The sequence below is a fragment of the Silurus meridionalis genome, chromosome 19 (genome assembly GCF_014805685.1).
Source record: "Silurus meridionalis isolate SWU-2019-XX chromosome 19, ASM1480568v1, whole genome shotgun sequence".
Taxonomy (NCBI): domain Eukaryota; kingdom Metazoa; phylum Chordata; class Actinopteri; order Siluriformes; family Siluridae; genus Silurus; species Silurus meridionalis.
In genome coordinates, this window is record NC_060902.1 from 15,378,926 (window position 1) to 15,392,937 (window position 14,012).

The 14,012-nt window shown below is 39.8% G+C and overlaps 1 protein-coding gene across 12 annotated transcripts in view; it reads right to left on the reverse strand.

The window, feature by feature from the left end:
• cadpsa (Ca2+-dependent activator protein for secretion a) overlaps positions 1-14,012 on the reverse strand; it is a 110,066-nt gene extending 96,054 nt beyond the window's left edge. For 11 of the 12 annotated variants that reach the window (XM_046875478.1, XM_046875474.1, XM_046875477.1 and 8 more), the window contains exon 1: positions 13,206-13,920. In XM_046875478.1, the coding sequence (XP_046731434.1) occupies positions 13,206-13,547 (342 nt within the window). In that variant the 5' untranslated portion in view covers positions 13,548-13,920. Of the gene's footprint in view, positions 1-13,205 lie in introns of all 12 variants that reach the window. The other variant, XM_046875466.1, reaches the window with a different exon arrangement.

Here is a 14,012-nt window from a genome sequence, read left to right on the forward strand (position 1 = left end):
CCTCCCTACAAAGTGCATTACCTCATATTGTGTCCTCCCTACAAAGTGCTTTACCTCATAATGTACTCACCCTACAAAGTGCTTTACCTCATAATGTATCCTCCCTACAAAGTGCATTACCTCATATTGTATCCTCCCTACAAAGTGCTTTACCTCATAATGTACTCACCCTACAAAGTGCTTTACCTCATAATGTATCCTCCCTACAAAGTGCATTACCTCATATTGTATCCTCCCTACAAAGTGCTTTACCTCATAATGTACCCACCCTACAAAGTGCTTTACCTCATAATGTATCCTCCCTACAAAGTGCTTTACCTCATAATGTATCCTCCCTACAAAGTGCTTTACCTCATAATGTACCCACCCTACAAAGTGCTTTACCTCATAATGTATCCTCCCTACAAAGAGCTTTACCTCATAATGTACCCACCCTACAAAGTGCATTTATTTATAACAACAGGGCATTGCATGCTACCTGTAATTCCTATAAAACTGTATTCTCTACCACACAGTATCCTCCCAACAAGTGCTTATTGTTACTGTACCGTTCCTTTGTTTCTTCTGCTAAACCTTTGTAAAAAAACAACAACAAAAAAACAACTGTGTTTCCTCACAGTGCTCTGCTCATACCCACTATATCCTCCTCCTTCCAAAGCACTACTCATCTTTAAGTATCTTTACTATGGAGTGTTGGTCATAAGGATATGTAAGTGTTATAAATGACATATCGTTTCTGATGTGTCTCGTTTTCAAAAAACCCTATTTAATCAGCATCGAAATAAATGGTGGAAATGGTTTGTATTTCAAAGAGCTAAATTCATCCAAAATCGCTCGTCTTTGTGTTATTCTCCGTTTTTCTTTTTTTTTTTTTATTAATCCTTAATGTAAAGTTCTGTCTCGATGTATCCTCTTTGGACATCTTCACACTCTGTGAAGCATTACACTCTGTTATTTTTGACAGGTGAGCACAGACGTCTGGGGGATTTATTTTTTCTCTCATTCACCAACACACACACACACACACCTACACACACACACACACACACACACACAAACACACACACACACAGAAAGAGAAAAAGCACTGATAGAGGTCAAAATGATTCTCAGATGAAGAGTTGTACCCTTTCAGCAGTAAAATAAGATTACAAGTGGACTCCTCAGATGTTATTCCCTGCAGAACACAATACACATCTGTGTAATAGAATTCTGTCCATTTCCAAGACATCCTTGGACTGCACCTACTCAATTTTTTTCAATTTTATTAATAAAATCAACTTGTTGACTTCGGTACTCTACATTCATTACTTTCCAATTGTATTAATGGATTGCTTTCTCTCGGCAAAAAAAGATAAAACGCTTAATAAAAAAATAAAAGAGTCTCCAGACGAGTTTTATTAATGCACTGTGCGTATTTTGGATTAAGTTAGACGGAAAATTGAAATAATGCACTCTACGGAAGATTCGACTCATTAAGTGAGGTCAGGTTGAGTTAAAATACATAGCTTTTGTGCACAGGAGGAGGCATACAATGTGCAAATACAGTGTGTGTGTGTGTGTGTGTGTGTGTGTGTGTGTGTGTGTATGTGTGTGTGTGTGTGTGTGTGTGTGTGTGTGTGTGTGTGTATATGGGTTGTGTGGGTTGTATGCTTGGTGAGAGCATGGCCTCATTAGAAACCAAAAAGCTTGAGGTGAAGAAATTCCCTCTATGGAAAGAGAAGGATATGGAGAAGGAAAGGAATTGCTCATGTTCCAAAGCATACCACGCCATTGGTCAAACATGGTGTAGATGGTGTTATTCTTCTGTTATTTGAGCTTTACTTTGAATCTTTTTAAAAAGTATATATAGATTTATATGAGGTGATATCATAAAGTTTCAAGACTAATGGTGCATTCTGACCACGTGCGTTACCACGTCTATGATTTCATCACGGACAGCAAGTCCATTTTTCGTGCAGATCTGCCACAAAGACGTTTGACATGACGTGGCAGGAACACTGGGAGAGTTGTATTGCTGTGCAAGTGGACTATTCTGAAGTTGATGGTGTGTAAACGTAGATAAATAAAGTGTTTTTTTAAATAAACAAAGATAGTCTCGAAACTTTTGATACCATATCCATATATCAGATAAGTAGGGAGTACAAAAAGCTAATCATTACAGCGAACGTACCATTCTAATGTGAAGCATGGTGGTGGTAGCATCATGTTAAGCTTGAATACAAAATATAGAAAAGTTTACGGGGTGAATACTTTTGTAATGCTACTGGAATTCTATTCTCTAGGAACTGCATCAGTGAGCAGTGCTGTATAATAAATTAGGTATGAGCCATGTGCATACTGTATGTAGCATGAACATCTCTCTGTCTCTGTCTGTCTCTCTTTTTCTCTCACTCATTCTTTCTTTCTCTTTCTTTTTTTTTCTGTCTCTGCTTTGTTATATTCTGTGTGGGGAGTTGATGGTTGACAGAATTGTTAAAGCTGCCATCCATGAAGAAAGAAACCAGAGTGAAGCTTACTGCTGACAGGCACAATGGAAGCCTTCCTTTGTGTGTGTGTGTGTTTGTGTTTGTGTTTGTGTGTGTGTGTGTGTGTGTGTGTGTGTGAGTTGTGTATAGAATGTAGCCACATATGACCATGTTCTTATAGCTGTGCATTGTGTGTATGTATATGGTTATAAGTATGCATATACACCCTCAAGTTACATATGTGTGTGTGTGTGTGTGTGTGTGTGTGTGTGTGTGTGTGTGTGTGTGTGTGTGTGAATCTTCCAGGCTCTGGATGATTCTAATATATTTGCACAGATGTGCAAAAGGCTGTACTCAACCATAATGACTTTGCATCATGCGTGCTAGTGAGTCACGCACAGAGCACATCTGTATGCACACATCTGGGGGAGCCATGAGTTAGTCTGGCATCACAAAAATTTTTTTTATTTTTTTTATTTTTCATTTATTCACAATTATTTCTTCCGTATTTATTTATTTATGTATGTATGTATGTATGTATGTATGTATGTATGTATGTATGTATTTATTTGTTTGTTTGTTGTACGGTATGATTTTTCTCTATTAAATCGATTCTAAATTCTCTCATACCTCCTGGAATCCACAGAGACTTCTGTGTTCTATCTCTTTCTCTATCTTTACCTCTCTCTCTCTCTGTCCCCAAGCCATAATGTAAAGTATGAAACATTGACATTCTGCTATTGTATGCAATGGATGTCTTCATTCTTTTACTTTCTGCTTCGCTTTTACACCCACACCGACACACCAACACCCACACCCACACCCACACCCACATCCATATAAATAGATTTAGTTCATTTCTTACATACCTCAGACATGTCTTTTTAATAAACCCTTTTTTGGGTTAGGGTTAAGGTTAGTTAAATAAATTATTTAATATTTTACATAATAATATTTAAATATTATTAATTATATAATTTATTATATAATCAAATTCGATCGAAATCTAAATTGAGAATATCAGCTCACGGAAATACATATTCAGGATTAATAAAATAGTTCCTAAGCATGGTTTTGTTCAATAGCGCATCAGGACATAAATTTGTAATAGATCTGAACACAGACAGACGGACGGACGGACAGACAGACGGACAGATGGACAGACAGACAGACAGACATCCTAAAAAGTTTAGTTATATTGAACTGATGCCGAATGCCAGGCGTCTCTCATACAAACCAGAAAATCTGGATGTGTTTTTGAACATTCAGAACAGACAGACAAATAGACAGACAGACAGAAAGATAGATAGATAGATAGATAGATAGATAGATAGATAGATAGATAGATAGATAGATAGATAGATAGATAGATAGATAGACAGACAGACAGACAGACAGACAGACAGACAGACAGACAGACAGACAGACAGACAGACAGAGGTAACATAAAAGAAAGTAAAAAACTGGCAGACAAATAACAAATATTAGATTCTAAGGTCTTGAGCTGTAATGTCTCTGCTCTATTTCTCTGCTCTATCACGTCATATATTTTTCAGGTTCTCTTGAGCATGTAAATAGACATCAGAAAGAACTATGTGGCAAAGCAGGAATAACACAATGTACAGACAGAGACTTGATCACAACTCATTTACCAAAACTGACTATTATTGTGTGAGTCGATGTTCTTAAATGCACATGTCCGCTCCGTCCTTCCTCCCTCCCACTCTCGTTTAGGCTGGGTTTATAAAAGGCCTTAAGTGCAGCATGGGTCACGGTGAACTGGTGTGTCACACCACTCTCCATACGGACCCTGCCACCATACTGAGATCAGCATTATTCGGTTAACGTAGAGCAGTGTTTTTACCCCGAATGCACTCGGTCCGGGTGAGTGAATTTGAAACGCTCAGCTCTTAATGCTATTTTATAGACAAGCTTAATTAATACATTTTGAATATTTAATGAGCAGAATTATTAGAATGGCTATGTCCTAATCAAATATCTATACCACATGGACAAAAGTATTCAGACACCTGATATTTGGTTCTTCCCCAAACTGTTACTACAAAGTTGAAGGCACACATCTTTTTTTTACGGGATGTCTTTGGCTGCTGTGGCATGAATTTTTTCTTTTACTTAAACGAGCGGACCCAAGCTTGTTCCAGCATGATTATGCCCGTGTGCACAAAGCCAGCTCCATGAAGATATGCTTTACATGGTTTGGAGTGGAGGATCTTGATTCCCCTGCTCTAGCAATCCAACCCTATTGAACCTGATGAATTGGAACGCTGACTGCACCCCAGGCTTCCTCACCTACATCTTCCCAGAAGATTGGAGATTATTATTACATTAGAACAAATAAGGTCTAAACGTGGATGTTAGAAAAGCACATACAAATCTTATGGTCAGGTGTCTACAAACCTTTGTGCATACTATACAGTGCATGTGATATGCTTTTCAGGCTCAGCCATGTTTCTCTGCGATGATGAAATTGCAGGAGGTGATGTGTTTTGACCCCCCTGATGAATGAGTCTGAGCGACTGTGGTAATCAAAAACTCCCTTAGATGTTATGAGGAAGAAACCTTGAGAGGAACCAGATTCAAAAAGTGGAACCCTTCCTAATTTGGGTGACACCAAGAGTGTGATTATTAATCATTTAAACTTCAGAACACCAGAATGTGAGAAATATCATGACCACCGGAGTGTGTGATTATGAGTAATGTCCTATCTACAGTCTTTTACAGTCAGTTTGGGGTTGTGCAACCAGGAGCTCCTAAATAAGCTCAACATCTGAGATCAACACCAACTCCTCCATGCCAGAGCCTTTATATGTGGGGAATAATGGAGAAACATCATATATAAAATGTTATTTTTGTTATGTCAATGTTTTCTGTCAGGGTTTGAGCAGTAAAACATGAGATTCGGGTGTGAATCAGGTCCTACATTCAAACTTGTCCAAATTCAGCGGTATAAACAACCGTATGAACCTTTTATGAAGTTTTAGGTATTGATATTCCTCGTTTCTATTTTAATATTTTGTTTATAAAAGTAATGGACTGTTTATTAGTTGCCGAGGTGAAATCAGGTGGGTGAAGAAAAACACAGACCTGCGTTACCTAAATACGGCTTTATCATTACCAATTCTGCTAAGCAAAAGCAGACACCTAGCAAGTAATTAGAGTAATTACACTCTCCTCGTATTAGTGTGTGTGTGTGTGTGTGTGTGTGTGTGTGTGTGTGTGTGTGTGTATTTTACAATGTTCAGGGACATTTCTTTACTTTGAATGGAAAAAAAAATACAAATGCAACCTTTTCTGGGTTTCGGAGTGTCATCAATATTCTACGTAAATACACCGGTTGCTATAAATATCTCAGAAATATAGAGTATATAAAGTAGAAAGTGTGTGTGTGTGTGTGTGTGTGTGTCTGTGTCTGTGTGTGTGTGTGTGTGTGTGTGTGTGTGTGTGTGTGTGTGTGTGTGTGTGTGTGTGTGTGTGGGTGTGTGGGTGGGAAGGGGATAGGGAGAGGGATGAAAGAGTGTGGCAATAATTATACTAATTAGAGCCTCAGTATATGTGTGTGTGTGTGTGTGTGTGTGTGTGTGTGTGTGTGTGTGTGTGAGAGAGAGAGAGAGATGATAAATAGAAAGCAAATAGTAGGCGGTTCCTGACTGGCACTGCTCTGAGACACATGGCCTTTGTCGTCCGAGTGTGTGTGTGTGTGTGTGTGTGTGTGTGTGTGTGTGTGTGTGTGTGTGTGTGTGTGTCTGTGTGTCTGTGTGTGCATGTGCGTGTGAGAGACATACAAAGATTGTGTGTCTGTGTGTGTGTGTGTGTGTGTGTGTGTGTGAAAGTGTGAATGAACACGCAGCAGCACAAACAGATGCGCTACGCACTAGCAAAACAAATACATATGGCCGTCACAAGGCAACCAATGTAATAATGCAATATTTCAGATCAGAGTTTAGATCAAGCCACGCCTATGCCTGGTTACTGTTGCTAGGTGAGTAAAAAAGGAAAGGAAAGGAAAGGAAAGGAAAGGAAAGGAAAGGAAAGGAAAGGAAAGGAAAGGAAAGGAAAGGAAAGGAAAGGAAAGTGTTTTCAGTGTACAATATATATGTATATGTGCATCAGCATAGAAATTAACAATGTCATGCTTCAATTCACAAAAATGTGCACCAATTACAAGTTGGCATTTGTGTCACGATACACCGTATTTAACATATTTAAATGACATACATATTGAAGTCAGTCGGCACTTAAGTAAATGTATGATTTGCTGTCTGAATTGCATACTGTAGCATCCAATTGCGCTGAATCGAATGGAAATCGAATCCCACTGCGTCGTCATGGGGCGAATCGTATAGCATCGCATTGTTAACCGATTCATGTGTATCTTTATTGTATCGTATCGTTGGCTACGCTTCGAGATGCGAATCGCAATGGCCTCTGTTATGAAGATGAACGTCCCTGGTACACATATACAAAAGCATTTCAAAGCATTATTAGTGGGTTTAACTTCCTGTTCCTGCAGTGACAAAAAGACAGGAGGCGGAGCTTGAGTGACACAGTTAAAGATACGATTTTCAGGGGAAGTGTATGGATGTGGTGAGGGAAGACAAGCAGGTGGTTAGTTTGAAAGACACAGATGTTAAAGACAGAGTGATATGGAGACAGATGATCTGCTGTGGCGACCTCTAATGGGAGCAGCCATACTTTTTTCTTGTTCCTAGGTAAGGTTTTGTACAGATTCCACCATGACATGATGTAGCTGCTCATATGACAGACAACGAATCAACACCTTTCGGCCAATTGGAATAGACAATTCGAGAGTCGAGATTCCACAGCAATGAACACATTTCCTGCATAAAGGCTTCTGTTTTGGTGAATCAGATCAGAAGGCATGCTGATTTTCATTCCCAAGATTTCACGTGTCTCAGGGTTTGCTGCTTGAAGTGAGTTTTGAGACACTGTTCCTGTTTGAAGCAGACACATTTGAAGAACCTGTTGTGGGGTTTTCCCATAAACAACAGTCCGACTGTTTACTGTCGCACTTTTATTGCTCTGAGCTGTGATTTTTTATGATACGACACACACAAAGCAGCTGTGCGAATCTTCTCAACTGTTTCCTTTTATCTGCACTGTATTAACAATATACAACACTTTTTTCTTTCAGCGTTTTTTATCCAAAATGCAACAAATTTTGCAAACGTTTTTACCTTCCTGATTGTTCCATCGCCTCCTAATTAGAGACAGCAATTCAGATCGATAAAGAAATCTGATTTCATTCGTCTTCATTAAGCGCCTGATCCTGGTCACGGTGACGGTGGATCCGGTGAAGGACACTGAGCGCGACAGCTTATTAACTTATTAAGCTTCTTATCAGAATTCTCTCTCAGCTAATCTCCACTGTAACCATCCAAAAAAACCCGCAACGAGACACGAATCAATGACTTGAGACTCGTTTTCCGTCACGTGCTGTAAAGACAGATTTAAATACGAACGTTATATGAACATTATTCATACTGGTTAGGCATCGAGAGGAACTTTAACTTTAATGAAGCCAAGCATAACAATAATGCCTTCAATTATATTTATAAATAATATTAAAGACACTGACTGTTACATTTTATTGCATTAAAAAAAATCATACGGTTTCCTTTTTTTTTTTTTATACATATTTGTTTTTTTAACTGCAAAGAGAAAAGAAGAGAAGAGAAGAGAAGAGAAGAGAAGAGAAGAGAAAATTAAAGAAGAAAAGAAAGGAGAAAAAATAAAGAAGAGAAGAGACAATAAGAGAAGAGACAATAAGAGAAGAGAGAAGAAGAGAGAGAGAAGAAAAAATCATAGAAGAGAAGAGAAGAGACAATGAGAGAGAGAGAGAAGAGACAATGAGAGAGAGAGAGAGAGAGAGAGAGAAGAGAAGAGAAGAGAAGAGAAGAGAAGAGAGAAGAAAAGAAGAGAAGAGAAGAGAAAATGAAAGAAGAGAAGAGAAAAATTTAAGAAGAAAAGAAAGGAGATAAAAATAAAGAAGAGAAGAGACAATAAGAGAAGAGACAATAAGAGAGAGAGAGAAGAGAAAAATTTAAGAAGAAAAGAAGAGAAGAAAAGAGAAGAGAAGAAGAAGAGAGAAGAAAAGAGAAGAGAAGAGAAGAGAAGAGAAGAGAAGAGAAGAAGAGAAGAGAAGAGAAGAGACAATGAGAGAAGAGAAGAGAAGAGAAGAGAAGAGAGAAGAGAAGAGAAGAGAAGAGAAGAAAAGAGAAGAGAAAGAAAATGACAGAAGAGAAGAGAAGAGAAGAAAGAGAAGAGAAAGAAAATGACAGAAGAGAAGAGAAGAGACAATGAGAAGAGAAGAGAAGAGAAGAGAAGAGAAGAGAAGAGAAGAGAAGAGAAGAGAGAGAAGAGAAAAATTTAAGAAGAAAAGAAAAATGAAAGAAGAGAAGAGACAATGAGAAGAGAAGAGAAGAAAAGAGAAGAGAAGAGAAGAGAAGAGAAGAGAAGAGAAGAGAAGAGAAGAGACGTTTAATAGTATAAAACAGAAGATTGACAAATTGCGGCAGGCATCACAGCCATTATATCACTATAATCACATCAAGCTTCTTTTCAGCTTTATTCTTTTCCTTCCTCTCTCTCCCTCTCTCTCTCTCTCTCTCTTTCTATCTCTCTGTTTCTCTCTCTCATGGCTTTATTCTCAGAAGAGCTTGTGTGTAGGGGGAGGGAGGGAGCAGGTTTATCATGGAGAAACAGCACACAGATGTTTGTCCCTCTCATTCACACTAGAACCCTGTTGTTCTATGGAAGCTTCTGAATCCTTCAATATTCTCGGAGATTTCTGGCTCCGGTTTGCGTCTTCGTGATCGACTTGTCCTCTCTGAAGTTGGCTGATTAGCATATCTCATCAAAAAGATAATAAACGGCCACTGGCTCCATTTTGTACGTTAGACTGGATTCTAATCATAGAAGGAAAGATCAGAATAAAATGATATTTTGGATTCAATTCCGCTCAGATAAACGGAAAATCCTGTGACCTTCTTCAGGAGAAAAGAAAACAAAAAAAGTGCCAGAAATGCTACGAATTCTCTAATCTGATTGGTACTATAAGTTATTTTATCAAACCGGCAATTTAAAAATACTATTGTTACTATGGTAACTTCGTGCACAGTGATTTCTATGGTGGACATGCCGTATAAACAGATTAATTTGGGATTGGTCCTGGGATAGAACTGAAATCAATATTTCTTCGATTCCTGGAAGGTTAATTAGCATTAGCAAACAAAAACGTTCACTTTCTTGAAATAAATTCTAGAATTTTGGTAGGAACCGTTTTTCTTCGCAATCCCTAACGCAAGTCCCCAGTCATGCAAAGTGAAGCATGACAAAATAACCCCACCCCCAATACCCCTTATACTCCCCCATGCCAGTTCCACACCAGCTGGTTTATAGCACATAATTAATTGTCTTAGCCAAGGAACTGTTGCTTTTGTGGTGGAAATGAAACATTTTAAGAGGCATTACAAGGTTCCATTCAACACAAAGGACATTGTGGGATTAAGCACTAATGACACAAAGCAAACATGTTCCACTGACACTAAGTCAGTTTGAGCAATGATACTTGTTCAAATGATGGAGAAAATAAAAACAAGAGGAGAACACCAGAAGTTTACGTATGGTCCTTTGTGGACTTCCAAGAGAAGAGAAGAGAAGAGAAGAGAAGAGAAGAGAAGAGAAGAGAAGAGAAGAGAAGAGAAGAGAAGAGAAGAGAAGAGAAGAGAAGAGAAGAGAAGAGAAGAGAAGAGAAGAGAAGTCATCTTAAACAATAATACTGGTTCAAATGGTGAAGGAAAACATCAAAAGTTCACGTATGGTCCTCCGTGTACATTCATGATCACCTTCCTGCAACTACAGAAGGTCTGGAGAATCTGCTAATGATATCGATACACTAGATGACCAAATGTTTGCTGAAACCTGGCCTTCACGCCCATGTGCACAATAGTTCTTCCCTAAACTGTTGCAGAACTGTTGCAAAACCTGGAAGCAAACAATCGCCTAGGATGTATTTGTATGCTGTAGCATTACAAATTCCTCTCACTCCAACTAAGACGTACAAACCTGTTCCAACATTACAACAATGTCCTCAACCTGGATGATCAGGACGGACAGGAACTGCTTAGAGGAGAATGAGATAAAGGACATATAGGTGTGATGGTCATGTAACATTTGAGCATCTTGTTAGCTGGGATGATGATCTTCAAAGGGGCTGAAATGCATCAAGGAAATTTTATACATGGACACGAGTTGTCTTCAAACGTCAGTTAGAAAACCAGCAACAGATTCAATGCCTCATAGACTTTATGCCATAAATTGAAAAAAACACTGCTATAGACTCTAAGGTATGAATGGAAAAAAGAAAACATGAACCGACTCGGTTTTAGCAGGAGATCCTCTGATGGATTGATTCTCTTATAGGCGTTTATTTTAATGGTTTAGCTGGAGGCAGCTCCGTTTTTACCAAAGACTAGCTAGAGGCTAGAGACTAGGGATGTACCTGAAAAGACTACATTATCCAGAAGGCACTCTAAAATCGAGATACGGAGTCGATTCTGACATTCTGAAGCCTGTTACACCATTTACGGCGTCCTAATTTCAGCTTTCGACTGTAGATTTTGACACCCCCCCAAAAATCCGATCAGACCGATAAAATGAAATAAATCTGACAGACATGACCAAGGCAGCTTCTTCAACTACATAGCCCCCTCTCAAACAAATCCCCCGACTCAGCAGGTCCCACAGGGACTCGTTTTATTTCCCCAAGACGAAACTGTCAAGAAAACAAGCCAGCACCAGCAAGACTCCCAGGTGAGCGGTGAGCCTCTGAGAACTGGCCTTGTTTTCTCCGAGTTAAACGTTTGGGTTGTGTGTCGCGTGATTTGTTGGATAAGATCCAGCAGGAGGGACTGGTCGCACTTGGGGGACGTGCAAATGACTACATCATTGATAAGCTCTAAATAAATGAACTTGGTCCTGATAGAAGATAATGGCACTCTACTTAGATCTGCAGCTCCTATTGAGTTCGCTTTCATCATCGCAGATCTCATCAGAAGTCTGTATAGATGGAGTATTGCGTTGTCTCCAGTTTCTCTCACCGAAGGCAATTATCGCTAATGGCTTTAGGGTAAACGCAGGCCATTTATTACAGATTAAAAAAAAAACATTTCCAATCTATTTGGAAATAAAGTTTTGAATCTACTATTCAGTTCCCTTGAACATGTTTAAGATATGAAAGCAACACTTTTAAACATCTGCCTGATCAATAGTTCCAAGCCCATCACAGCCCATCCCATTTACTCCATTATCTACACTCTCACCGGGTTTAGCATCGAGCAGCCGACCAGATTTGCTTTCAGCAGATGGGATCCCATCACTTCGATGCACACAATTATACAATTGAGACCTTACCAACACGTGTAGCGAGAAGTTCTCGAACGGAAAGGAAAGGCACTGCAAGAGGACGAGTCACCAAACGAACAATTAATATTAAAACAATAAACCTCAGGTCATTAATTGCCGGTCCAGGTTCAGGGCGTGTCATTCCCCATAGAACTTATGCGCTTGACATTTAAATGCAAACAAAATAATGAAGAAATATCCACTATTTTTGTTCTAAAATCAATCCAAAAAATCTGTTCACGACCAGCATATACAAGCGGGACCTGGAAAATCGGATCGCATCCTAGATTCGTGTGCTTCCCTAACCATAATCATTGGGGTGGAAAGGTTTAATTATGCTTTATCTGATTACAACACCCAACCCTGACGAGATCGATACGCTGAAAGGACTGATGAAGCCACAGGGGTCAGGATTTTGTTGGCGAAAAATAATCTGTGCGATTGACTTTTTTTTCCCCTGAAAATCTCTCTAAATGTCAGAATGAAGGACATAAAGTGAGGTATGAAAGCAACTGGTTGCTGCTGCAGAGCTTTGCTCAGATGGTAAAGGATGTTTTTCCACACAAGCATTTGTAAGGCTTTGGTATAGTTCTATGAATTTTCACACCTTTTATAAGTATTTAAGGCTTTATTACCACAGAGGATGTTCCTCTAACTCCTTTCATAAGCATTTATATGACTTTGAAGGGTTAATGTTGCTTCCCCAACCCCTTTCTATGAGCACTTATAAAGCTTTAAGGGTTTAGGGTGTTCCCCTTACATTGTATAAGCATGTATAAGGTTTTGAAGGGTTTAGGATGTTCCCCTAACATTTTTATAAGCAGTCATAAAGCTTTGATTGGGTTTAGGTGGTTCCTCTAAACGCTTATAAACATTTATAATGCTTTGATAGGGTTTATGATGTTTCACTAACATTTTTATAAGCAGTCATAAGGTTTCAGGGTATTTAGAGGATAGTGTTTCACCTCATTTATGCATTCAAAAAGCTTTAGGGTGTTTCCCCTCCCCTGTAAGCAGTTATAACGGTTCTACTCCCACCTGTAAGCAGTTATAAAGGTTCTACGTGTCTACAGGATGTTTTTCCACCCTAAAGTGTTTACAATTTTTCAATCCTAAAAACATTTACAAAGTAAATTAAGCGGATATTTTGATGCTTTTATAGTCGTCGTGTACTTTTATACGTGTTTTGAGGCCAGTGGTGAAAAGTTAAGTCAATAGGAAACTGGTTTTTAGGATTCAGCTGCATTTTCTTTCGTTGTTTTGTGACCCTTTACCTTCGCGTCGTTCTCTTACCTTCTGCTGCCGCCTCGCCATGTCCGTTGGCTGCTTGGCGTTGAACGGGTACGCGATGCAGCGCATGACGAACACGTAAAGCTGCAGCCGCTTCTTCCTCTCCTCTTCCTCCCTCTGCAGCTTCTCCACGTCGTCCGGCTCCTTGTCGCCGGCGGCCGCGGGTCCGGGGCTCGTTGGCCGCGCGTGGCCGCCGCAGCTGGGCTGCAAGCCGCCCGCGCTCTGGCCGGAGCGGCCAGTCGAGGCGCGCGCACTCGCGACGGCCTTTGGAGCCGCCGCGGCCGTCGTCTTGGGCTCTTCTTCCACCACCTCGTCCTCCTCCTCGCTCGAAGACGGATCTAGCATAGTGGTTTTGAAGTTAAAGGCAAAGTGGAGAAGCGCCGGGGTCGTCAAGTCACAGGAGAGCCGCTGGGACGCGGGGAAGTGCGACAACCCGAGGTGCCATCAAAAGCTTCAAACTTCACTCCATGAGTATTGCTCCAGGAACCTGTTTCTCGACAGCCTGTGGAGTCGCCCTGAGTAACTGTTGCTTTTGCTTTTCTTTTTTTTTCTTCTTTTCTTTGTTTCCCCAGTGTTCGCTTTTATAATCTAATTATACTGTTTCAAATATTTTTTTATGCTTTTCCACCCCGAATAAATATACTTTCTTTTCCGTCTTGTCTTTCTTTCTCTCTGCTTTTCCAGCTGCTCTTTGGCGATTGACAACCAGCGATGGCCACTTCCGAGAAAAAAAAAAGAAAGAAGATGAGGAAAAAAAAGAAAGCGGCTATGGGCGCTGACCGTGGTCCTGAATTTCAGGGCGCATCCCGA